The sequence below is a fragment of the Vidua macroura genome, chromosome 3 (genome assembly GCF_024509145.1).
Source record: "Vidua macroura isolate BioBank_ID:100142 chromosome 3, ASM2450914v1, whole genome shotgun sequence".
Classification (NCBI taxonomy): Eukaryota; Metazoa; Chordata; class Aves; order Passeriformes; family Viduidae; genus Vidua; species Vidua macroura.
Window position 1 is genome coordinate 81012954 of NC_071573.1, and position 26806 is coordinate 81039759.

Here is a 26806-nt window from a genome sequence, read left to right on the forward strand (position 1 = left end):
AAAAGTTAGATGTATTAAAGTGTTTAAACCACCCCAAGCAGCTGTATCTTGTCACTCTCTTGATTAAGCTAAAAAATGTAATGTATTGAGATAGCTACTCTCCTGCTAACTACAGGAAAAAAGAAAGATAAATATCTCCAACCTCTCTAAAGCATTTTACTGAAGCTAGACTTGTTTTTAGGGTACTACATAGGCTGCCATGAGTACTGTTTGGGCTCTTCTTAAAGATTATGGTTTGGCCACCTTCTGTCATTTATTATAAGCCCTTATGGCTGGACCTTCAAGTAGGTTTTAGCACATCATCCCTCATGTTTTTTGAGAGCAAGAAACTTCTAAAGGTTTGGTTGCAATAATAATCTATTTCTCTTGCTTCCAGTTCCCATTATCCATCAGCTGTATTTCAAAGTGTAGGGCTCTGTAACATGTTTCTTGATGTGTGACAGGATATGTGACTGAGATTTTAGCCATGTAGCAGCTGGGGTTCATGAAGAAGAAACTGTAGTCTTTAAGTCTGTGGTGCCTGTGGGGTGTCAGTTGTGTAGGGAGCTTAATGGTCCATCTGAGCCTTTTCTGTGATTCAGGAAAAGTTTTTATAGAAAGTAGGTACCAGGAGTTTTAGGAGATTTCTTGTGAGATTTCTTCTGAAAATGCTTTAGTAAAATACACGAAATTTCTCAGATTTCTTTCTGACTATTGTTTGTATATTAAAATATTAGTGATTACATGCAGCACAATGTGCTGAAGTCCTAAATGATGTTGGATTCTTCAGGACTATTGTTTTCTCAATAGGCAAATGATTAAGTTTTTCAAGAAATGCCACTGGCATGCAGACAACCATTTGTTTTCAGTTTTACTGTGTAAAAGAGTTATGCATGCTAAAATTGTGTCTGATGAAATGTTCCTCCAAAACCATGGTTCTGAGTGTCTTCCAAGTTCCAACTCAAATTACAGGCATTTGTGGAATTGGCATTGTCCCTATCCCTGCAGACAGATGTTAACATCAGGAGAGATCTCTCAGACTGTTAAATGTAATACAGAGTATTTACCTTGCTGTTTTGCTTTGTTTTGTTGTCTTAAAATACACGATGAATTACCCTCCCTGTTCTCCTTACTAACTCTGCTAGATATGGTTCTGGTAGCAGGTTGAATCTTAGAATCATTTAGGTTTGAAAAGACCTATAAGATCACTGGGTCCCACTGTTAATCCAGCACTGCCAAGTCCACCACTAAACCATGTCCTGAAAGTGCCACATGTACTTTTAAATACCTCCAGGGATGGGAACTCAACCACTTCCCTGGGCAGCTTGTTCTAATGCTTGAGAACCTGTTCTGTAAAGAACATGTACTTCATCCATGGTGACAGTGCCCTGTTCATAGAAAGCATTCCATTATTTTTAGGTTGGCTCAATTAACGCAGGAAACAGATATTTCTATACTTTTCCTCAGTATTTTTCCAATATTAGAAATTATTTCCCCTTCCTCCTAGTAATCATGTGCCTTAGTTATGAGCTGCTTGCGACAGCTGCCACTTGGTGCATAAGTAAATGTAGATTTAAAAGAAGGACCTGATGAATCTCTATGGTGGTGATACACCAGCATGGTACTAGGAGAGCTCTGGTGCTTTAAATCAGTCTAACAAGGAATTTATTATGTTAGTTTTGAAGCTAACTTTCTGTAATGGAAGATGTTGGCACAATTTTATGTTTAGAATTGAAAAACTTTGTAGTTTTTCATTTTCTGGTATGAAAACCTGTCAAGCTAACGTGCTAGCTTTGAAGGCAGTTTTTTTCTTTTTTCAATTACAGTGCTTTGATATACAACATCTAATCCAATCCTAAGGAAAATGCCTTTTTTTCTCCTTATGAACAGGGCATGGCTCATGATGGCCATTCTCTGAAACATACTTCTAATAGCTTTTAGAAGTTAAACTGGTTGAAAATCATCAATGTAAGCTGTTTGGCCTGAAAAAAGGTTCCAATGGCATTTAAATTTTCATGGAAATACCATTATTTTTTTGCTTTATCTGTTGGATAGCAAAGTTGTACTTGAGGTATGTTTCACTACTCAGCTCTTCCCAGGTCTTTCCTGTTTGGAAACTTCTATAAAGATCAAAGTGCACAGAGTAGTTTTTGCCAGATTGTCCAAGTAAATTTAGTGGAATAATTTTTTTAATATCAATGGTAACATACTGAAAAAGCTTTGTTATTGTTGTGTGTATCTTATACTGTGTACTGGAGAGGTAAGCAGGTGGAACGAAAGCCAAATTGCTCTGAAAAATATATAATTCATCTGATGTAAGATGTATTATTGCTTTAAAAATGTTTAAATTTTCATATTCAGTATCAAGTATGGCAATATATGGTTAGCCTAGCTGTAGTGTGTACTGCTTGTAGTTTTCAGAGCCCACCAAGTAGAGAGGTTCAGGTGTCATTGTGAATTCCAGTTTGTTTAGAAAGGAACTTCTTGGGCATATGCATCATTAATGGACCACTGGCTATAACTAGTATTGTATGTTTCAAGTGCTCAGAAATCTTGAATTACACCTAAAAATCATAAGAGAAAATTTCTATACAAGTATAATTTCTCTAAAATATTTTATCATTCCCAACATTTTGGAGTTTAGCTATGAGAGTGACTCAGGTGTATCTAGAAGGCAGCACTGCTCTCTGCCCCTGCACCGTCAACAACTCATGAGCTCTTCATCCATCATTTGGTTCCACAAACTGATGGGATATTTTATCATTCCCAACATTTTGGAGTTTAGCTATGAGAGTGACTCAGGTGTATCTAGAAGGCAGCACTGCTCTCTGCCCCTGCACCGTCAACAACTCATGAGCTCTTCATCCATCACTTGGTTCCACAAACTGACTCGTGGACACAGTGAGTCATGCCCCAAACACAAATGCATTGTCTGACTTGGAAGAGACAGTAGTCCCTTAAAAAATCTGAAAAATCAAGTGCATCTTGCCCCTTGCTGCTGCGACTTCTGTCTTTGGATTTTGCATTGGTGCTCCCTTGCTAATGAGGGCTCACATAACCACACATTTGTGTATCTCAGGTATGTTTGTAAATGTTATCCTCGGGGGGCTGGGTGCTCTTCAGCTTTGCGTGCTCACTCACAGGAACGTGGTTGACTTCCTGGAAGAGCCCTTCTGGTAGCCATGGCACGGGATGGAGGGATGCAGGCAGATGGTGCCGTGCGAGGGGGCTGGAGGCTTGTGCCCCTGGGCACAGAGCCACAGTCTGCCCGCAGCACTTGCACACTGGGGCCTTTATTCAGTGCCACATACATGCGCCGGAAACATCCCACAGAATGTCCTTGGCACAGCTGGGCTTTGTGCAGGCTTGCTTGGGGATGGGCTGTGGTAATTTCATAGCGTGTTACAAGATTCCTTCCTGAAGCATTCTTTCCAGCCATTAGAGGGGTTTTTATTTTGTTGTTAAAGTTCGCTGGAGCTGACAGTTTTTCAGCTGGGCAAGGCTGTCTGCATGCGTGGGAAATCACTGGAATATAAGCGACAAGGTTCAATGAGCATTTGAAGCTACAGCTGGTAATTCTTCTTCAGGTTAGAAATGAGTAAGCTCCCTGAGCAGAAGCAAGCACAGAATGTAAAGGTCACATTGACACTTTAATAACCTTATGAAATTAAAGAACAAGTTGGGCTTAATAAATTAAGCCTGTCTTTAAGGAGAAATAATTTTTAAAGTCTAGTCTGGGTGTGCAAATCTATAGTATCATTTTTTACCACAACCTTAAATTCTTTTAAGCAGAATTTTTAAACACCATAACTACTTTTCTGTTACATCAGGCTATTGCTTCACCAGAGTTTTAATACATTTTTGTATTTTGAACTAAAAAAATCATAATACTCTTTGCTAATAACTTTATTCCACAGAAGACATTCCTTTCAAGCACTACATTCAAGATTGATGACAAAGAAGCACTATGAATGTATTATCTTTTAAACTCTTCACTATTGAAGGTCTAGAATTTTGTCTGAACAGACAAGGGACAATTTTCAGTGATGTTTTCAGGGTTACAAGTGGGAAAATAGTAATTATAGTATGGCCATATCTTTGTCTCTAAAGAACTGACAGCCACTTTTTTTTTGGCAAGGTGAGCACACTTAAAACAGCTCAACGGTTAAAACTAGAATGACCCATTGTGATACCCATTTTTGGCTTTCTATTTTGGGATCTTTCGTGACATTCTATCCTATGAAGGAGCCCATGGAGGAAACTGAAGGCCGAAGAGCTACTACCCTGAATGCCAATACCTGTTTTGAGGATGTCTAGATAAAGTATCAGCTGACTAATACTAGAAGGAGATGAGATCTCCTTCTTTTAGGGAGAAACAGAGAGTAAGGCTTCTTTTATTCTTGTGCAAGAGGCCCCTTGCTAACATTTGCGAATGTGTTGATAAAGGTCTGGTGTTTAGATAGGAGGGGCCGTGATTTCTTGGTGAGTATGTCATATGGCTAGTGTAATTCAAAGAAAACAAAATTTCAGAAAAAGTCTTTAGTTCTTTGATTATGCAACTTATTTTTTCAAAGTATTCTACACTCTCAAACACAATTAGTAGCATTCAAGTCATCCAAAGTTCACTTAGCATTTGGAAACACAGAATTTGTTACACATTTTAAGGGTATCATCATCCTGTATTTCAGGCTTCAAAGCAAGCTTATTCAAGGAAAAGAAAGGCCTTCCAGTCTAGTATAAATTGAAATCCTATATGCTCTTTCTAATGCTGTGAAAAACACTTTGCAGCTGTAAGCAGTTCTTGAAGGACAGAAAATTGTGATTCAGCATGTTTGTGCTTACAAACTGAAAGTTTAAATGAATGCAGATTGATTACTGGGTAATGAGTATTGATGGAAGCTGAAGTTAAGTCCAAAGCATTGACATGTTCCTGACCGGCTAAGTGGTTTTATTGGAAAAAATTTCACTTCAAGTGAAATTTCAATCTTGTGGAACAAAAATAAAAAGTTTGGAATATGCAACTTACCTGGAGAATAGAAACCCTCCTTGCTCACCAGCCCTTCCCCAACCTGTTAAAACTGAGACAGGAAAGTTACAAAAAAAATTTGGAGTGTATCAGTGTAAGAAAATATTAAGACTTGAAAAAGCAGCGGCCTCCCCCTGGTGTTTTTGGTAACTGTGTGCCCTGTTAGATGAATCATGCTCTGAAATGTGTTTAATTTCTGGCATGTGGCATGTCTTTGTCCCAGAGCTTCAGATGTCCCATACAAATACAGTCCTCTTTTAGCTCTGTAACTGTGGCTCTAGTGGAAATCATTTCCCATTGTAGAGCTGCTGGAGGGTTTTGGCATTTTAATGGTGTGGGGTTAATTGCTACTCTGAAGCATTACAATACACCAAACACTGTCTAGGTAGCACTGATTGGTTCTGAACTATCTCTGCTCCATCTTTTTCAGTGGAAAGGCTCGGGGTCTTGCAGATGTTCCCCTACAATTTTCCATGAAGCTGTTCACTGAAGTATGTATTTGTTCCAAAGAAACATCTCAGTGCCAAGTTTGGGAATAAATGACATTTCAGTGTGTTTGTGATCAACTGATGAAATATTTAAGTGTGCAGTTTTCTGTTTCTCACTGGTTTGGCTTTTGTAGCTAAATTAGAGCCAGGTGCACAGCTCAGCCTTGCTTGAACTTTGATGGTTTGCTGATCTCTTTAAGTAAGATGGCATAAACAATTTGCCTTTTTCTTAAAACCCCCAAAGGTCAATACAGTTTTAATGTGCTCAGGTGGTGCTTCAAAGAACTCATTATTTTGGACAGCTAATTCTAAATAGATCTACATGATATTTCCACTACCAGAACTTTAAATAAGCCCTTTATTCTTAGAAAACACTATTTCTGTTAGAGCTTGAACGTACCACATTGGTGAACCTAAATATTTCAGAGCTTTTTTTTTTTTTTTTAGTCTTAGAATAAATATGTCTAAAAATAAGCTGGCATTAACTTTTTTAGTATCATGTGATATGCATAACAAACCTACTAACCTGGAAAAAGGAGAGTTATGTTTCAAGGGAGATTTGATTTCCAAAAGAACAAAATAAAGTTTAAGCTTTGACAACAAGCTAGGTGACAAAAGAAACCCAAGTCATTGAGGAAAAGTACCTAATCATCGTGTCAGTTTGACATACTCGATTGTAGGATGGAACTTTTTTTTTTTGGTAATCTGTTTTGAAAGCCATGAAATAGTTGGTAGCAAATGTTAATCTCTCAAGATGTGTGAACCCTCTAAATAAAACAAGCACCACGGTCCTAGTTTGCATGGTGTTGACCTGAATAAGGAGATAATGTGCTTAAGCAGCTTATTCATTCTTCAGCGGCCTTTGGAAAGGGAGCGGCTCCACAATGGTTTGCCACTCAGGGCGCAGACGTGACCACTGTTCTTTTCACTTGCTGAATGTTTCATTCTTTTGTGTCCGCCACGGGTTTCTTCATACGTTGTTCCAAACAGGACCATAAAGGAACTTTTTGGGGCTATTTCATGTCAAACTGTAACGTTTGTTAAGCAGAATGCACTGAGCTGTAAAGGAATTCTGAACTCTGAGTATATAGTTGGCCAAGCTTTTCATCAGAGATGTGTTGCTGAATTAATTGTCTCTGCTTGTGAGACTTCCCAGGCTAGAAGTTTATAAATACTCCAGAAACACTGTAATAATTGTTTTAAATTGTTTTTAAATATTGTTAAATATTTAAATTAATTGTTTTAAATATTTCACATTACATTTCAGCATCAAGGACAATATACTCAAGCAGTGGTCCTATAAATAGAACTTCTTTGGAGTTCTGAGTTTTTGCACTGACTATAGATTTAAATGCTCACAGACATGAAAAATGCAGAAGTAGCAAAAGGAGTGTAAGAGCCTATGTACATTTAAAGGCAGAACCATGGCCGGTTTAGCACTTTTTGAACAGAGTAATGTGATGCCTATTTCTCTTGAACTTTCACAGAATCACTGCCCATCTAAACTGCCTTCTTGAAGGAATCAGACTGATTCAGTCTGGCTGCAAAGTGTTTTAGAAACACATCTTCAGAATTTAGAAAATAAAGGGACCAAATATTTTTTTTTCATTTTGAGCATTGTTTTATAAAATGGGAAAACAGACATTGCTTAATAAAAAGCTTGTGGAAGCTCTTTGAAAAGAGCAAATGAGTTTAGGAAGAAAAATTAGGGGAGCTGGAAAGGAATTAAGTTATTTACTCTGAAATGGACAGTGGAACATGCGGTATCCATGCACAGGACATGAAATAAAAGCCTACTGGCATGGAAAACTGCAGCAGTGGGATTTTAGAAGTGAGATTGCTGTTTCTGAGTCCTACTGTGATGTTCCTGACAGAGGCTCCTGAGGACTGATAGTTCTTCTTTCCAGCCTTGTGTGCTCAATCTGGTGGGAAGCAAGACACAACTTGTATGGACTCCCCAAAATTGCCCGAAGATTTCCTGTTGTTAAAAAGTTAATTTGCACTTCCTGTGAATTCATGTCCCAGATATATAAATTTATCCTTGATTTTTCAGGTTTTCTTGAGGTTATTTTTAATGAATAGACAAACTCAAAATGGAAATGAAAAAATTTCAGAAATAGTTATTGACTACAAAGTTTGAAGTGATTATATCAAAACAAGACTATACAAAAGGGACAACTACTTTGACAGATATCAGATCAAACTCTGTCAGTTTCTCCTGCAGTATCTAGAATAGGTACAGAATTACTATTTTGATTTTGCTGCTAGAATAATTAGGATAAAGTGAATACACAGGCAAAATTATTTCTGAAAAAATGTGCTACTTAGACATGAATGTTACATTGTGTTAGTGAAGGGAAAAAATAAATTACTTACAGTGTAATGATGTCACCTTCACTTATAAAGTAATTTTAATTTTGAGCTTTATTTGTGTTTCACTTCAAAAAGCTGAATTAAACATCTGAATGGCTGTAAGTAATGTATTACAAATTGGTCTGAATTGGTGGTTAATTTAGCAAGTTTTTTTAGCAAGAAAATTCAGCTTTTAAACCCACTTGATTTTTTAAAACATTCTAATCTTATTTCTTTACATCTTTGTGGAAGTGGAGAGAAAAGTGAGGGAGAGACAAACATGTCTCTCTATAGGTCTGTATCAGGAACTCCTGAGGAGGCAGAATATCACCAAAGATTTTAAGTTTCATACTGATTCAAATAATTCTTTAACAGGGGCTTGTGACCCAGAGGAATTTTTTTCAGTTTTACAATGTAAAACAAAGCTGGAATGGGAATTTAGGCACTTCTCTAAAATTCAGAAATCAGATCTCTGTTTCCCAGTTTGGGTCAGGAAGAGAAAGCTTTCCAGACTTTTTCTTCATTTTGCATTCTGAAGACTCTCTCTTGGAAAGACAAGTTGGTCTGTATTTTTCTTTACAATGTTTTTCTAGTTGAAGCTGATGTACAAAAAATTCCTGCTACCCTGTTGAATTTACAAATTGTTTTTGGATGAAAAATGTTTAGTCAAGCTTCTGACCTATTCTACAAGCTGTCTGGGCACGTGTTGGAGGATTGCACACTGTATACAATGAGGAAATTAGCTTACTTGTTTTCAGAGGCATGTGAGAAATAATAACAAAGAGTGTCTTTTTACCTGAGTTCCTGGGAAAGCCAGTGGAAGTGTGACATTTGGTGTATAAATTTAGTAAGAAATTTGTAGAAGAATGTATAAATTTAGTAATTATTAAGTTATAATTTGGAAATACATCAGACTTTCTAGTAGTGAAGACTTGGAGTGATACAGGCTTAGTGCTTTTATGGGAAGTATGGATCATAAAGCTAAAGAAAGAAGAAGTACAAGATTTAAGCATAGACAAATTCAGAAATCATATCCAACTGATGGAACACGGATAGCTGAATTGATTAATTCTGGAATATAAACTGGTAATCTAATACGTTTGGAAGGAAAAGGGCAAAGGGTTGGTTATGTTTTGGCATGTTAAATTTTAGAAAACTGCACATTATCTGAGTATCAGCTCATCAGCACAATTGAAGGGATGTGCTCTGAGAGAGATTGGTGAAACACAATGATAAAATTAAGGAAAATGGCTTTTTAAAATGTCAGAGCACCTTCAGGATATAAAAGAAAAATAGAAAATTACTTACTAAAGCTTTAAAAGACACTTTTGAGACCTGACATTTCAGAGTAACCTGTACTTTTTCATTTGGAAAGTATACACTTCCTTTGAGACTAGGGTATCCCTTTTCCTTGATACAAAAAGGTGTTTATTTAATCTCTTTATATTTCTTTGGTCTTACTGTAGAGGTGGATAAATTGATATGTACTTCATATGCTTGGGTTAATCCTCAAACACTGTATTTTTGTCCCCTTTTTATTAACTAAGAGTGTAGTATTGTAACTTGCTCATGTAATATTTCAAACATTTTTTTTTCAACAGGCATTGCTGAAAGATCCTTTGTATATTGGGCTGAGACACAAGAGAATTAGAGGTCAAGCCTATGATGATCTTCTTGATGAATTCATGGAAGCTGTGACTGCAAGGTAAGTGATATATCTGTGCTACTTTGATGAATTCCACTGTGAACTTCATCTTGAGAGAAATAAAGGTCAGTAACTTATTAAAAGATGACAGAATTGTTAGGTTCCAGATGATTTTTGAGCATACTATTTTACGAGTTTATAACTGCCTTAACTATTTACCTTCAATATTGCAGTTTTATGACTTATATGAGCAGTAAAATTCATCTGAACATAACTAGTTTTTCAAACTTCTTTTTCAAGATTTAGATTGTTAAATATTTGCCTAAAAATTTTCTGTGCCTAGTGCTGTGCCTACATGATCTCTGTCTCTATGATTTCATACATGAGATGTCAACAGCCTTAAAGAAGCTATTGGCAACCCCTGCCTCTGCCCCCACAAAACCCACGACACGACTAACTTTTCAGTGTTTTAATTTTAAATGTCATGGTATTGGTACCAAGTCAGCTCTTTCACTGCTTCTTTCTTCATATACAGAAAGTAGTTAAATTTATTATTAGGCTGTGATATAAAATAGTTCTCCTTGCATGTCAAATAACACATTTGCTCATAGTTTCCTTGTTTGTTAAAGTATTTGAATTTCTAGCTCTGCATTCAATGTGTATATCTGAAATAGCTCAGCTGCCAGGATCCTTAGAGGAATGTGTTTTCTGCCTCTGCCTCCCAAAGGTGAAGCTGAGCTGTGGAACCTGGAAATACTTTCCAGCTCCTCAGTCTTGCCTTGTGCCCCATCTGCATTTGAGACCTTAGCTAGGCATACATAACTTCTGTTCTTTCTGCCTTGGTTGCTGTGCAGAAGAAACTTGGCCAAGCAGTGGTATTAATTTCTGTGCCTGAAACCCATATTCTTCCATGTACTACTTATACTCTTCCCCATCACCCCCACTGCCACTCCCTTGTTCATAATCTTCCTATGGAAGTTGCTGGTTTGACTCTATCCTGTTCTATGTTTGCTACTCTGCTGAATATTCCCTTGCAGATAACATTGATGACCTTTGCTAATAGAGTCACCTCCCTAAAACAATGTTCAGAGTATTAGAAATTGCTCTGTGGTCTGTGTTTTGAGAACCTCTAACATAATGCATTCTCTAACTTGCCCTTTCTTTAAAATGAACCACTGTTCTTGATACTAAAGGAAATAATCAGAGTCAAGCAGAAGATTATCTCAGTAATGTTTGAAGGTCTGGTTGACATGCACTTTTTACTTAAACATCTTTAAAGCTCTGTAATTTTGAGCAATTTTGAACAATTCATGTTTGTTTGACCTTCTGAAAGATCACTTTGTTCTCAGCTAAGTCTGTCATGGTCAGCAGTGGTTGAAGTTCATGTTTGAAGTGGAACACTTAAAATTTGTAATTCCAACTTTGTGTGGTTTACTTGTGAATTGTTTTGCCTGTAGTGTGACACCTACATTCATGATGATACCCATACTAAGGTGAAGGGAAAAGTGATGTAGTTCAATCAAAATTGAGTCAAATTGCTCAGTAATTTTACATTTCCCTAACTTCAGATTTGTGTTTAATGTGCCACTGGCAGACTCAGCACTTAGAGCTGATTCTGGCATAGCAGGTCCGACTGTTAAACATGCAGGTCATGATTCCCTTTACAAACATTGTGATGATCTCTGTAATTGTATACTTTGGTTACATATAGCTCTTTTTTCCTTATGAAAGTTTCTATTATGTTTTTCCTCTTTTCACTTTTCTTGGCTTCTGCTGGCTGTTTCACTGAGCGAGTATTTGCTTTGCTAATCTTAGATGCATGTTTGGTCTGTCAAATTTTATGTTAGTCATATTTGTTGTTAGTTATTGCCATGGTGCTCCAAAAGAAGCTTTCTTATTTAGCACTGCCTAATCAGTTCTGGGAATGGGCAAATTCTGGTGAAATCTGCTGTCACTGAAAACACTGAAATGGTGTTTTCAGTACATTTCTAAGACATATATAATCATTAACATTGTAAAGCATGAGGCTGTCATGTATTTTTAATAAGTCTAAATTAAAGACGGGGTGATGACAGATATTTTCAAGTCAGAAAGCTATGTAAAATACCTATTTTAGATCTTTTTCACTTTCATAATTCTCCTGAGAGGCCAAATGCTAGCAGAAGTGAGAGCCAGGTTTTAGCAGCATTGCCTGAGAGCAAGAAGAAGTGGGCAGCAGTACAGGGCGGTGCACTCTGTACAGGCTTTTTATTGGCTTCCAGGGAATTTTCCTAGATGTCATCTTGAATGATTGTTAAATTTTGAAAATCTAAATTTTTATCGATTTATAACTTTTTATGCAGCATAATTTATAGTGTTTCATGTTGAAATATCTCCTTTATACAATGAATGGCATGATAATAAAGAAAATGCTTTATAAAAAGGTATAGGTTTGTCAACTGCTATACTTTCCTCCTTCTCAGCCACTGTTGATATTAACCCCAAAAAAAGTTCTTCTTATGAAGCAAAATTATTTATGAAAGAGTCAGGATAAAAAGAAAACAAAACCCCAAACCAAACCAACAAACCCAAAATTTAAACTAATTATTACTAAAAGATTGTGGTACAGTATCCAGTGTGCTATCATGGCAGAATGGAACTAGTACATTATGATTTTTCCCAGATGAGGGAAGGCAGAAACATATGGAAAGTATCTGGATTTCTGATGACAAAAATCCAATGAACAGCTTTTATTTATTCACATATGTATACATTTATCTCTTTATTTATTACCAGTGCCAGCAGCTATCCTCTCTGAGGGCAGATACTATAATTTCTCTGGGCATTACCAGGTGGTTCTTGCTTTTATGTCAGTGCAGTAATTTAGAGGAACAAGAATATTCTAAGTGGAAAGAATATTTTATGACAGGAGAAAAAGACGGACAGTTGTCTTCATCAGTGAAGAACATAATATCAACTGGAATTCAGACACATTTGTTCAGTTTCTGCCCTGTGGAGAAATGGGTCATAAAACATTTAATATAGACAAGTAAATTTTTCCAAATGACAAGTTGTTCTTAAATATCTCTGTTTACAGAGGAAACTTTGAGAGGATGGATTGCTAAACAACACTTTGGTGGCTGGGATTGATCTACCAAAGCTTCCTGTGTAACCAGAGAAAATAACTCTGTTTTTATTCCAGTTCCTGTTTCTTTTCTGCTCAACTGTGATGGTGCAAAGAGAAATATATCAGTGGCCAAGAGGTATTCATGTACAAAAGTGAAAGGTTTATGGAAATGCTTGAGGGGAAAATATGTAGAATGGAGACAGAACAAGAAATGAAAGGAGACGAAAACAGCATCTTTTCAGTAGCAGGGACTTGAATTTCTCTGTTCAATGCAAGGAGGAGATTTAAAGAGTATGGAATTTTTTCCCCATTTCAAAGGATATTTCATTTTCACAAATCTGGTAAAGATAACTCCACCCTGAACCCCTCAACAGAATGTCAGAGGAGGGAAGAACAGCATCCTACCAGCTTGCTTTCTGCTTCAGATCATCCCCAACAGAAGTCATTATAGTGGGCAGAGAAAATCTCTGGCCTATGAACAGATAGGAAACTTAAAAAATGGAAAGAATCTGGTGGAATTTCCATAGATTATTTCCTTGCCTAGCTACCACAACCCCAAAGAGTTGGATGGAATTATTCTTCTGTTACAAGCTAAACCCTGTGGATTTGTGGTGTGTATGAGCAGCCCTGTATCACTGGAATTATCTTTCTGTGTGTGTGTGATGGTAAGTTTTCAGTTACACTTCAAGATACAAATAATAGTGGTGGACCCTTGAAAAGTAATGCCATGTGTCGTTTATGTTCTCTTCCGTAATGGTATTTTGATTAAATCCTTCCCCACTCTTTTTATATGCTGTGCTTTTCTCAAGTTTGTGAGCTATAAACCAAGCTGCTGACAATTGTAATTCACTGTGTTCCATCCTAAATTACCATGATGTAGTCATTATTCCTCATTTGCATGATTACATTATTCACAGATGGTAGCAGTATTTCATTTCACTTCATGTACTACTTTAAAGCAGTGTTTTATGGTAAACATGGTTTAGCTAACTTTGAGAACAACTGTAAAAGCAATACATCCACAAAATCAAAATAGAAAAATATTTTAATAGCTGTTTTCATTTAGTAGATTGCATTAAAATATAGTTCAATTTGTGACTAAATTAATTAATTCATGCAGCCCTTACTTTTGGCAAGAGAATGTACTGGCAAGAAGTCAACTTAAAAGGTGCATATAGCCATGCATCATTAAGGGAGTGGTTGGACCACAGAGTCATTCTGACAGTGTGTCCAAGCACAGGTGTAGGAGCATTGGTGCCTCTGTCCTCTTTGGCACTGTAGTGGTACAAGACCAAGACTTACATCGTGCCTGTGTGTTCCCATATTGATCAAGCTAAAGTGGCTGTCAGAGTGTGTTCAGAAGAAATGCTGCTGCAACATCTCCCTCCTATGGCAGACTTAGTGAAGATCCTTCTGTATAGAGATTTTTTCCCCTCATTGGGACTTAGACCCTTTGAAGTAATTTTGCAAGTCTGTGACTACCTGCTCCTTCCACCATGCAGTGAATATTAACTTCCTAAGGAGGATCATTGTGGACAGCAGGAGATGAGAAAGGTGGGTCCTTTGGCAGTAGCCTGTACTACAGCAACAATTGCTCTTGAACCTACCCCCAGTTCCTTCTTGTGCTTACATCTGAGATTCATTTCCAGTCATTGATGAGTTTGTGTTCTTCCTGAAACTACCTGGGTCCAGACTTCCTTGCCCACCTAGACTCCCAGGTGGACTTTTTTATACTCATGAGATAAAACCATTCAGAAGGGTCCTTAGCTTGTTTGATTATTAAGAAAGGCTCTTGGACTAAAAAAAAACCCACACTGTTGTTTTAAAAAAGGAACTGTTTCTTTGGGAAATGGACAGTGCTGTAGAAGAGGAAAACTCAAATAGTTTCATAATCAGGGTTTATTTTGTTATAATAGTTCAAGCAACTATGATGGTTTGCCTGAGGAGACTCTTCAAATTTTGTGATTATCCATGATGACTCTTAACTGATTCCACTTGCAACATTTAAATTGTCAACAGATGATGCCATCTCTAGGAAGGTTGTTAAGGAACCCTGAATCATTCCCCAGGCTGTGGTGCTTACTGGGGTATCCTGCTTGCAATTGTCCTCACCTGCCTGTGTAGAGGAAAAAGAGAACTAAACTAACTGTCCTGTGTTTCTTGAGATGGGATGCTTGTGTGCACATTTAGCACACCTTCAGTTGCCAGATCCAGGGAACTCTGACATGGAGGAAAGAAGACTTGGTAGAAGACGTCTTCTTTTGTGAGTTTTGTTATGTAAGGGGGAGTAGGTTAATTAATTCACTCCTAGTATGAATATCCTTTTAAATTCATCACAAAAAGAATGTAGGCAAGCAATTTTTTTTAGTTGGTTGGTTGGTTTGATTTTGTTTTGTTATTTAGTGCCTTGTTCTTCCCTTTCCTGTTGGTTCATTTGGTGGTTAAATCATATATCATTGCTGGAAATGTTACAAATATATGCTCTACAGACTTTTTGGATGCAGTAAGTAGTGCATAAGGAAAAGTGAGTCTATTAGTGAAGCAAAATCATAGCAGGATAGACAGAACCTAATCACATCAAGTTTATTTGCAGAGAGAAACCTATTATTGTTTGTGATGCAAGACCTTAGAGAAATTCTTAGCAAAGATCAGCAGAGGAGCCTAAGAAATAAAGCCTCATTCATCCTTTAAAGAAAACAAAAAGTAACAAAATCCTCAAACATGATACTGAGAGGGAAGGCTATTGTTTTGGGTTTTGAGATAAGATAGAGAAAGTGGGGGAGTATTTTAGTATTTTTAATATGTCTCTTGTACCAAAACTGAATCTGGAGCTCAAATTGGATGTATTCATGTTCTAATAATGCTTAATTATGCCCCAGACTTGCTGCAGCCATTCAAAACTCAAGAACTGTAGAACATGCTGTTCCTAGTCTTTTCTTCTCCAAACTGTTTTAGAAAGGGATTTTTCAAATGGAAAAGGCCTGGATAATCTCAGTTACTTTCCTTCATCTTTTATAGCTCCAGCAAATGGTGGGCAGCATTCCCAACAGAAGTTAGCTGGTGCACTGTATTGTAAATGGAGTGAATGTTGATTTATTTGAATAATTTGTGTGAGTGTAATATTTTAACGAGGTTTATATTGTTGTTACGGAAGTACAGTAGTTTTCCAGGCTGTCAGAAGCAGCAAGCAGTTTTTGTTTTTTTTTTTTTCCTTTTCTTTTTCCCCCCTTTTGGAAACTCTTGTAAAGTTAAATATCAAAAGTTTGGCTTCAGTTCACATCAGAATGCAGTAAATTATGTCCCTTTTATCCCAGCTCTGTCTCTTTCCCACTAGACGTCAAGAAGTATTTCTACCTATATTTCAACTCTCAGGAAAACTTTCAGTCACTGCTGGTCTGTCTAACTGGATTTGAGTAGCTCAGTGCTTCATCTCTCTTTGGTCCTCCACCTCTGCCAGAGAACAGCACTGCTGTGCTTTATTCAGAGTCTACCACCCAAACTGCTGCTGCTGAGATTCCTGATCCATGGCAGTGCTTCAGCCCATGCCCATGCGTGCCTCTGCTGCCTGGTTGCCTACAAATAGTAAGCCATTAATAAATACCACTGACATAACCTATTCATCATTTGGTTGTTACTGACTTGTTTTGCCACTGGCTGATTTAGCAATAAACCATCATGGCTGACTGTTCTGTCTGTCAGGCACTTGCAAATTGCTGTATAACTGCATTTTTATACTGTTTTCATTGTAGTTGTATAATTTTTAAAGAAAATCTAGCATGAGAGAATAGATACATTGCCATGGATCTTCAGTGGATATCTTAGAACTGAAGTTTAGATATTTTTGTACCCAAGTGTCATTTTTTTTAAGTGTTGTCATCACTGTATTAAAAATAGACAGTGGCATTAGCCAAAGAGCTATAGTCCCAGATTAGACAAATGGGCGTATTCCCAGGATTTAATTATCCATGCTCCTTGAGATTGTTGCACGACAGGGCCCTTGCTAGACTCAACAACTTCTCTTTAGTCTTCCAAGCAAAATTGCAGTGGAAACTTTAGTGGCTTCCCTGGCCATCCTAGAATCCTAGCAGTAATCCATATGTCCTTGCCTAGCCATATAATGTACTGAAGTGTGGACAAACAGCACTCCTGAAAATCAGGATACTTCTCTTTTGGTGCTTAAACATGGATTGAAATGCTGACTTGTAAAATGCAAGTATTTAACTGTATACTGAGGTTATGGCTGTTAGTGTTTCAGCTGTGCAAGCCTTGTCGTATGAACTCTTTGCCAGGGTTTTGGGACTGGGATTCAAAAGCATTCCAGAGCTGAATTCTGGAGTTGTGTACATTATCAATTGAATGCTGAGAACTGCCTCTCTCCTTCTGTCCCTGCAGTCTCTCTATACCAATTTCATGCCAATAAAGCAAACTGAGAGCGTGCTTAATTGAAGGGAGCTAAAGACTGATGCTCTTAATTGCAACATCATACAATTGATTCATTTCACTGATTCATTATTGTTTTTTAATCTAGAGGCAAGGAGACAGTATTTGGTATATGCAGAATTTTTTACCCTTTTTGGAAATTCCAGATTCACATCTTATTTTTGCATTAGTAATCACTGGTGTTTATAAACCACTGTAAAAAATATTACCCATGGCTGAAAAATGCAATATGACACTTCAAGCCTGCTACCATATGTAAGTGCAGTTCACAGACACTCAACAGTGCTGCCAGTGCTAACAACTTCTGAATAAATCACGTTATCTGTTTAGCTAATGTGCTTGTTTAATTGCAAAATCATAAAAGTTCTTTGCAGTTCTGTAAGTGAATTTATTTTAACAACTAGATTTTGGAGTTCCAAAGGAACTGATTGTATCCCCAGAAACAAATAATAGTCATCTGGTAGGTCATCTTTATATAACTGGGGGTGTATATGAGAGAAAAAAAGGAACACATTTTGAAAACTTGACTGGGGTATGAGTGATTTGAAGATCCTTTTTTCTTAATCCCTTGGTTTTTAGATCTTCCTCATAATGTGGTTGGAAGAATTTGTCCTGCTCTCCCTGCATTGGCTCCTGCAGAAGAAAAGTCTTTACTGTTTTATCTCTGGCACCACATCACTGATATTTCTCCTTTTAAAAATGGGACCTAACTTTGTACAAAACCAGAAAGATGTCAAACATTATACTTTTGCAACAGTGAGAGAATAATTAGTGAAGTACATTCCAGAATTTTGTGGATTTTGTCATCAAAGTTAATTGCTCATGTACTTTGCTGATCTATAGTAAGCCTAAATGGCTACTGGAAAGAGATTGCTGGCAGGGATTGTTCAAAATGAACTATGCAGAATTTAAAAAAAATGGAGTTAAGTACTGCTAGAAGAAAATAAAACGTGCTTTCTCGAATCACAGAACCATAGATACTGTTTCTGAAATACTTAGTTACAGGATGCATTAATTTAATTTGATTATAATTGCTTTGTGATTAATTTCTACTGCTATAAGTAAATTCATTTATTCTTTTTTTTTTCCTCTCTCCCTGTTCTAAAAAACCTTGGTGGAATAGATAATTGGGATCTTTGCTCTTTCCTGGGATAGAGCTCTGATCTGGAAACTATTTATAGGAGTTATTCTTCCTTCAACAGAACATATGAATAGGAGCAAGCTTATTTGTGTCTTAGATAAACTGAAATGATGTCCTGATAGTTACTAGTAGTGGAAGAGTTTTCAAATCTGAAGAGATAAAAATGCAGGAGAAAAACAGTGTTCTTTTAATAAGCCATAATCTGTTGCAAAGAATTTAACTAGAGTTAATTTCAGGTAGTGTATATGCTTTGCAAATATTTAATCAGCTTGTTTTTTGCCTAGATCTGTGTTTGTGGTCCCATATGTAAGAACAGAAACCACTTGTGCAATTCTCTGAAATCCTACAATTCTCACAGTAATCTCATATCTCATGTGCTTTAACCAGCTATGCAAATCTCCACATTTAGCAATAATATTTAAATCTACTTTCTTACATATACTTTGGTTCTGCACCATTAAAATTAATGTATTCATTTATTTATTTACTTACTTATTTAGCCTTTTTCAGTAGGTGCAGAATAGAAAGCCTGTCTTGTTAGAGGTTTTGCATTTGGTAGCCCTGGAGTCATCTGAAAAGCTATGGAGTCCATTTCTCTGGTAGGATATCATGATCCAGACATTAAGAGATATTTTTACACTATCAAGTTTTTATTAAAATCTTTTATTACAGCCTTGTCTTCTGAAAAATTAATTATAATATGAACACATGTTTGACTTCTGGAATACTAAATGTCTTCATCTGTGGGACAACAGTGATTCTACTGAAGTTATACTGAGAAAACAGTTACTTAAATGATTCCTCCTTAACATTTATACCAGCTGATTTAAGAATGCCATAACAGATACAAAGAAATGCTTTGTTAAATTTGTTAATTATTCTAAATTTGTCTAAAATAACTGGTTTTTCAGTTTAAGCCAGACTACACAGTCTAAGAACTTGTTTTCTTTCCTTTGCCAAAAAAGTATAGAAGCTGTAAATTATATATGGAAAATATTTTTAAAGAACGAGATTTTCAGGATAGGAGAACTGAGTGCAGCTGGTTTTGTATATTTTCCAAATCAGATTTTGAAATGGGAACCAGCTGCTCATCTGTAGCTGTGAACTAAAACGTATGGTGGCCATTTTTGAAATAATGTATGTGAGGAGTACTGGGTATGATCCTGATGTCAAATTCAGCTGCACATCCTCGATCGCAGAACCACCTTCAAATGCTGCAGGTCCATAGCTAAAGACACTGAAGTGACTTGTTTGCTGAAAACCCAGAATCAAGGAGGAGATCATGGTGTATAGAATCCACTGCGCATTTTTGACCAGCGTTCTACCTGAACTAGTCAGCTGTGCTGCTCTATTGCATTAACAGACACCTCCAACTGAGCAAGCAGCTCCTAAGAATTGGTCTCTGGACAAAAGAGCTGGCACTGCTGTGCTTTTGTTCCAGATGCCTTCTCCTTTGAGCTCTACTGCCAGAGCTGCTTTGATGATGTCTGGTAGCCGTCATTCAGCTTCTCTGGGTTTTGATTGTATTAAAAACTCCATAATTCTTATATTTTGTAACTGCACCTATTGGTATAAAACCATGTTATGGAGAAAACTTCAGAGCAGAAGACAAGGAAATGGCTGTTTCATACAACTCCAGGTATGCAGGACAGAATAAGGTGCTCAACCAAATTTTTTTGCTCTGTGTTTGGGAGCTGGAGGTCAGATGGTCAAGAGCAAGGAGCTGATATGAATATAAACAGTTGAAGAGGTCAACAGAGCTATAATGTTTTCTCAGTTGAGGCTTGTTGGCAGCAGTTTTGGCTCACAGAGCAGAGGTAATGTCAAAGAACCACTTAACAGAATGTGGGACAAAACAGATTTTTGACAAAGAACATAGTCTGAAAACCACTAGATTAGTTTTAGGTTGAATAAATACAGCCAGTTTTCAAATTTCATCTCATTTTTGTTGCCTTGCCTTCTTTCTGTGTTAGAAATCCTGCTGTGATTGGAAAAAAATGGGAAAATTCATCTAAGTAACTTTTTTTGGCTGATAAACACAGCAGTGTTGCTGATGGAGGCTTTAAGTAATGTTCTGTGCCTGAGTATTTGAAGTTATTGTAGTTCTGTAAGGTAAAATCTACAAGTGAAAAATGAATGTTAACTAAACTGCCCAAGATGTTGAGGTTTTTTTTCATTGCATTTCTTCTCCTGGGTTACAGAAGTGATTTTGAAGCAGTTGAATCATTCTAAGAGAAATGGCCAAGGCTAACTTCTGCTTCTTCACAAAGAAAAATGTTTTTTATAAAAGGCCTCAAACTCCACTCCTGTGTTCAGTTTTAGAAGTCAAATGTGGATGTACAGTACAAACAGTGTTAAGCATCTCCTTTAGATAAGAATGGCTAGAAGGGAAAGCAGTTCCATTTTCATTGTAGTTATTTTAATTGGAAAAGAAAATGTTTTAATTTTTCTCCATTTTTGCTAGTATAATGCTTTTAAAATAGAAGGGCCTAACTTTTGGCAGAAGTAGGATGCAGGAAAATGATTGCTAGCATGCTACTTACCTGTCAGTCATAAAGCAAGAGGGTGCTGTGAACTAATTTTGAAGTTCTGAGCAGTACTGATGGTACCATAATAGACCTGGCTTAGATTGCTTTTGTCATTGTGAAAATTTATGCAGTTTTTAATAACTATAGACTTAACTACCATCTATGCTAGAGACACCCTTCACTTTCAGCACCTGACACTGGGATTCAGACTGTGCCTGTGGTTGAAGACTTTGCTTAAATGTCACATTTACAGGATGTCCTTCATTTTTAATAAGATTAACGTTTGATTTTTCTTACTTAGTTATTAGTCAATAAAGTCCAGTATTCTGCTCAAAGGTGTCAGCTTGAAACTCCTAATGCAGACATTAGGAGTATCTGCTGTATCCTCAGAAAGAGGATGTAATAACAGATGGACCTCTGCTGAGGAAAATCTGGTATCTTCTTTTTGTATGCTTTCCTCTTTGTGTGCTGTGTGAGACCACCAGTGGGTTATATCTTTTCTGCTCTAAACTGAGGTTCCTGGCTGCAAGGACCATGATGAGTGAGAGAACTGCGCCACCACTAAAGTACTGCAACTTCTATCCTAGTGATGCTGTGGATTAACAATAGTGAAGGCATATGAAAAACCCTTCCAAAACCCAAACCAAAACAAGAGTAAAAAAGTAATTTGCCAGATTTTGTGGATTCAAGCAGCTCTGATAGACCAGCTGATATCAGAATGCATTTTTTCCCCCTAATATGGTATAGACCTTAGTTAGGTTTTGAATGTCATGACACAATTATTTGTGGTCTGTTTGAATTTTTTTCCTTCCTTGGTGGGACAGGAGTAGAAGCTTTTAAAGACAGTAACCTTGTCTGGTGTGATGTGTCTTGGATTTTTTTTGCTTAATATGGCAGCACCCTACCTCACTGGTAAATGAGAGAATGAACCCCACTTCTTTCTGGATAGATTTGTTCAATCCTAAACCTACCAGTGTTCTTAGCCAATTTTGTTCCCACCTATAATTATCTCTAATCCTTCTAAGTCACAGCTGTTCTCTGTCCTGGGTTGCTAATTTGCAGATCTAAGTCAGGTTTTCTAAATACATTGTCTTGGTTATTTAATTACTTTGTTTCATGATCTCCTAACTTCTGCTGTCTTGTCATGCTCTGGCTGGCTGCTGGATGTCCCACACCCTTGGTTCCTCACTTGGTTCTGTCATAGCACACCACAGTTCCCACCCTCATTAAGGGATAAACAGATGATAAGCACCAACTGCTGCTTTTCAGCTTCATTAATACTTCCTTGCTATCACTGTTCCCACTAAAAATAAGAAATATTTAAATAGTTTTTATAACTGTTTTTGTACATCACTGAAGCATCCCAAATTTTGCTGCTAAAGCTTTGTCCCAAATGGGATGTAAATTAAATATTTAGTAACATTGCTAAGTACAAAGGACTCAGCAAGATACTATCTTTATAGTCTTATTTTAGAGTGATTAATACATTTTATGTAAGAAAGAGGAGCCAGTTTCTTTCCACAAACATCTGTTTATGATTTAAATTCTGCAAAATACCCAAAAAAAAAAAGCTGTGTGGTGAATACAGACTTAGAACTTTCGCCACGTATCCTACTGTCCCAAGGACTGCTCCTATACTACTATTAATTTTGTTAGTATAATTCCAAATCTGTTATATATTACTAAATAAAAATAAAAAGTGAAAACCTGGGGATGATTTTTGTAGATGATGTGTATTATTTGATTAATCCTGCAACATATAATGACAGTCAAAAGTGTATTGTCATTATGAATGAGTTTTACTGTAAATAGATGGGAATGTATTTGAGAAAGGTTTGCTCCACATGCCTTTTTTCCTTTTTTTGCAAGTGGATCTGTTCCTTTCCAGTGACAGATCACACCTGTTTTCCATGTAACAGCCATCTGGTCTTAATGCTGGGGATGCAGCCTCCTTTTTTACAGCTTGCTCAGTCTCTTCCAGTTAGATCTGCTTGGTCAAGTAGTGGCATGCACAGCTAATCTGTCTAGAGGGATCCAGATAAATATTAAATTTTGCACAGCCTTACTTCTGCACCAACAAGCTTTTTTGTATTCCCCTAGCCATCTCTTGGAGGAAAGAGAAGCACATTGTGTCAATGTTTTTGGGCAATGGCCTTAATAATATGCCTTGACTTATGGTCAGTCCTGAGGTGATAATGGAATAGATGATTACTTAGAATGGATTATTCCCTTTCAACTGGAACTATTCCATTTTCTATGAGCTTTGGCTCTGTTGAAAGAAATACATATTTTTCACTTTGGATTGTACAGTTTGCTGAGGAGACCTCAATGGTGGAGTAAATATGGATTCTGTGATTTGTTTGTGGTTCTGCAGTTTGAAAACTTAGCTTTTTCGGAGATCTGGTATGTTCCAGATAGTGCTTCTTACGGCATACCCTGTATGTCTAGGAGAACAATTTGTTTGTCTGTTGGCATTAAGATAAGGCTGTCCTGTACAGCAAAACCTACTAGATCTGTGTTCGAATTCTACTAAGCAAACACTGCAAGAAGATCAGGAAAAATGTGAGATTTCAGCATCTAAAACCACTTTGGTGTATTAAGAAAGTCTTTCTCTAAAGTACTCTGAAGCTACAAAACAGGGCAATAGAGGTTTTTTTGGACTGGATATGAAAGTTGAGAGCTGACGAGGAGATTTTGTAGGAGAGAGTGAAAGCCACAGTGTCACTCATCCTCGAAGGGAAGAGATTCCTTTGGAGCTCAGGTCATGGCATTTATTGCTCATGACTTCAGAAGCGTTTCGAGAATTTTTGCTGGAGACTCAAGCCAAGCCTTGGAAAAGTTTAGCTGCTGAGTGCTACATCTATAAGCCCACCTCTGAGCATGTGGCTAGTGCAAGGTAGTGCATCTTGTGATGCTTCTAGCCTTCGTTGGTTGTTGAAGGGTAAGAAACAACATCTGCAAGTTGCCAAATGGCCATCCAGGGCTGTTATTTGTAGTGTTTGTCTGTGGGGGATTATTCATCTTTATGCTGTGCACTAGCTTGTAAGTCATAGCCATTATGCAATAACTCAGACTGCATAAGCTGAGTTTCCTTCACTGTATTTAAATGTTTTAACTATTTCAAAGCACTATCCATGCCCCCAACCAGGAGGTTCATGGAGGAATCCCTAGATACAGTCTCTTATCACTGTGCCAAGTTGTTATCCCAGAAATTATATAATATTTATGGATTTGCAAAATCTTAATGTGTTGTTTTTTTTTTTTAATGACTCAAACAAAGAAGAAAGCGGAAAGCATTTTGGACGCATCTATACTTCAAATGCTTAGAGATGGGTGGGGACTTGATTACTTAGCTGAATTTTGTGAAGATTTAAAACCCTAGTTGTCTACATGGAATGCCAAGAAATGCAGACATTTTAAAAGATGCATATGTATGTAAATATGTATAAATTTCTAAAACAATAATAATTCCAGAAGTATAAAATTGGCTGTAGTCCTAGTTTTTCAGTTAAAAATAATAGTGCTGGAGATATTGAGTTGATTCTCATGGCTTTAAAACTGTTTTACCAGATCATTGCTAGATGCTTTTCTTATTTAGTAGACTTTAAACATTTCCAAGAGCTCATTATTCCCATCTCTAGGGAAGAAACTTTGCAGACAGCTACAGTTATTGTACATCTTTCCTGGCTTTTTTGAGGGAAGTGGGGGAGGGAAGCAGTGTAATGGACATGTGTTTCCTGACCAAAAATCCATCCCTGTGTCAATGTCCTGTGAGCATTTGAATGAGAAACTGAATAAATTCAACAACAACAAAAAAGTATCCCCTGACTACAGTAGCTAATGTTTTGGTCCAGATGATCTAGCTTCCTAAATCATGTAGGGGAGAGACGTATAATGAGGAGAGACCTTTTTCTGCTATGTTTGTCAGATTGAAAGAACTAATCTCAGTTCACCATCTGATCCTAATTTTTGGCTGAATTCAGTTTATCACTGCCTGTCAGAGCCCTGAGATAAAGGAAAACAAAAGAAATTGGCTGGCTTTCTGTGTAAGGAAACATTTTCTGAATTCTGGAGGACTTTCTTCCAGAACCCTGAAGGAGGATGTTCAATAGTGGTGCAATACCCTACTGACAGCACTCTCCATGTTCAGTTGGTCATCCTTTCATAAAATAATTGGAGTCAGATGGCAGCTCTCCTAAAGCTTGTGAAAAATGCATTTTACAGTTCATCATTTTCATTAATATAAATCACATTAATATTAATTTTAATTTTTTCTGATTATTGGAGCTCACAAAAAATTAATTATGAAAATACAAGATAATTGTAGGATAGATGAACATTCAGATATTTCCTGGTGTTTGCTACTGTAGTAGCTTATCCTCTTAATGTATTAAATGGAATGTTGCAATGGAATGTATAATTAAGTAAATAAGCAGTTTCAAAGTGTAACACTTATTCTCCTTTGTGCCACACTTATTTTTTGTCAACCTGTCTTTCATAGCTTCTTGAAGTGGAAGCAATGGTTTTTTTCATTACTTTTTGTATTGCTTGAGCACATGATTCAATATGATACAGGGTTAGGAAACAGTTTTTGTTTTTTGTCTATTGGCAGTGAGTAGAGACATTTGCTATTTACTTTCTTTTTTTTTTTTTTTTCATTTTAATATACAGATGATCCTGCCAGTATGAATAAATCTTACGATACAATCATTCTGACCTTATTTATATTTTTAGCTACTAAAGCCTACCAGCAAATAAAAATATAATTCAAACCAAGATCTAAGTCTGTCTTTGTCCCACAAAGGTGGAATTTGGAGACTGAGGACCAAGGGGAAGTACAGATGCCATGCTCTAAGCTATCTTGAGTAACAAGAAAAATTATCAGCAAGAGCCTTTTCATTTAGTGGACCCAGATGAGATTCTTCAATAGTACATGACAGTTTACATTAGAGGAACATCATTTGACAGCATAATTCTGATTATATTCAGGATGTTATGGATTGCATGCATCCACTGAATTACAACTAGCAAGTGAGGGATGGATTTTTGGAGCCACCTTAGATGCCACAGTGAATGTGAACATGCACATTTAGATATTGGTCTGATACTCTACAAGTTGGAAGCATCATTCAATCCATTATTTCACATTTCTTCGTAAAACCTTTCCCCATGCAAGCATTTCTTCCCAGAAGGGTGATCATGCATATGTATATTTGCTTCTGAGTGACTGGAAGAAAAATGATTGTAATACCTTCCTTCTGCTTCCTCCCCACATTTCTGATAAAGTATTTTGAGAGTTGGGTCACACAGTGCTTTTGTGGGTGTTCTGTGCTTGGCATCACCTGAACATAGCCTTTAAAAAGGTCATGTGTATTAGGTGACAGGGAAAATAGCCTTCAGGAAGGTGGTTGAAAGAAATAAGTAATAGTGTTAACATAGAATAAGCATAATTAACCTTTTACTTTTTAGACTATGTAATCTATTACTATAAATACATTATCAGCAAACTCACAGTCATAGGAAGTACACAGACAAATCAAAAGCTCTGCTTTATGATATGTAATAATAACTGCCATGCTAAGGAAGCTCAAACTGAGCTTGTTTATTCTCAGGAAAGCATTACAGAAAGAAAAAAAAATCCACCTGATTTTCTTTATTATGCATTTCATTGCACCGTGTAGACATTGCACAGGAGTAGAATACTTTGCCATTTTTTTTCCCACATGCACATATTTTTTCTGCAAAACCTGTAAAGTTGCATTAACTGGCACTCTTAAACTCTTCTCAGTAGGTGCTTCACTATTCTCCATATAACACACTCAAATTGTGAGTACTCAAGTAGACCAAGTAATTCTAACTATGGGTGTGAACATTTCAATATTCACTAGGAAACAAAGGCTGAAAGTCAGATTACTGGCTAATGAAAAGGAATATTAACTAATCTTAAAAGGCAGATGGATCTCTCATCAATACATTATGAGCAAGAGACTTACTGAAGTAACCAAGACACATTTTTTTGGACAAGATAACCTGAACATACCTATCAATTCTCTGAAGTCATTGGAATACATATATGTATTAATGACTTTGGATCATAAAAG

At 36.8% G+C, this 26806-nt stretch overlaps 1 protein-coding gene across 2 annotated transcripts in view; it reads left to right on the forward strand.

The window, feature by feature from the left end:
* ME1 (malic enzyme 1) overlaps positions 1 to 26806 on the forward strand; it is a 152863-nt gene that overhangs the window by 75223 nt on the left and 50834 nt on the right. For both annotated transcript variants that reach the window (XM_053973257.1, XM_053973258.1), the window contains exon 6: positions 9447 to 9550. In XM_053973257.1, the coding sequence (XP_053829232.1) occupies positions 9447 to 9550 (104 nt within the window). The remainder of the gene's footprint in view (positions 1 to 9446; positions 9551 to 26806) is intronic.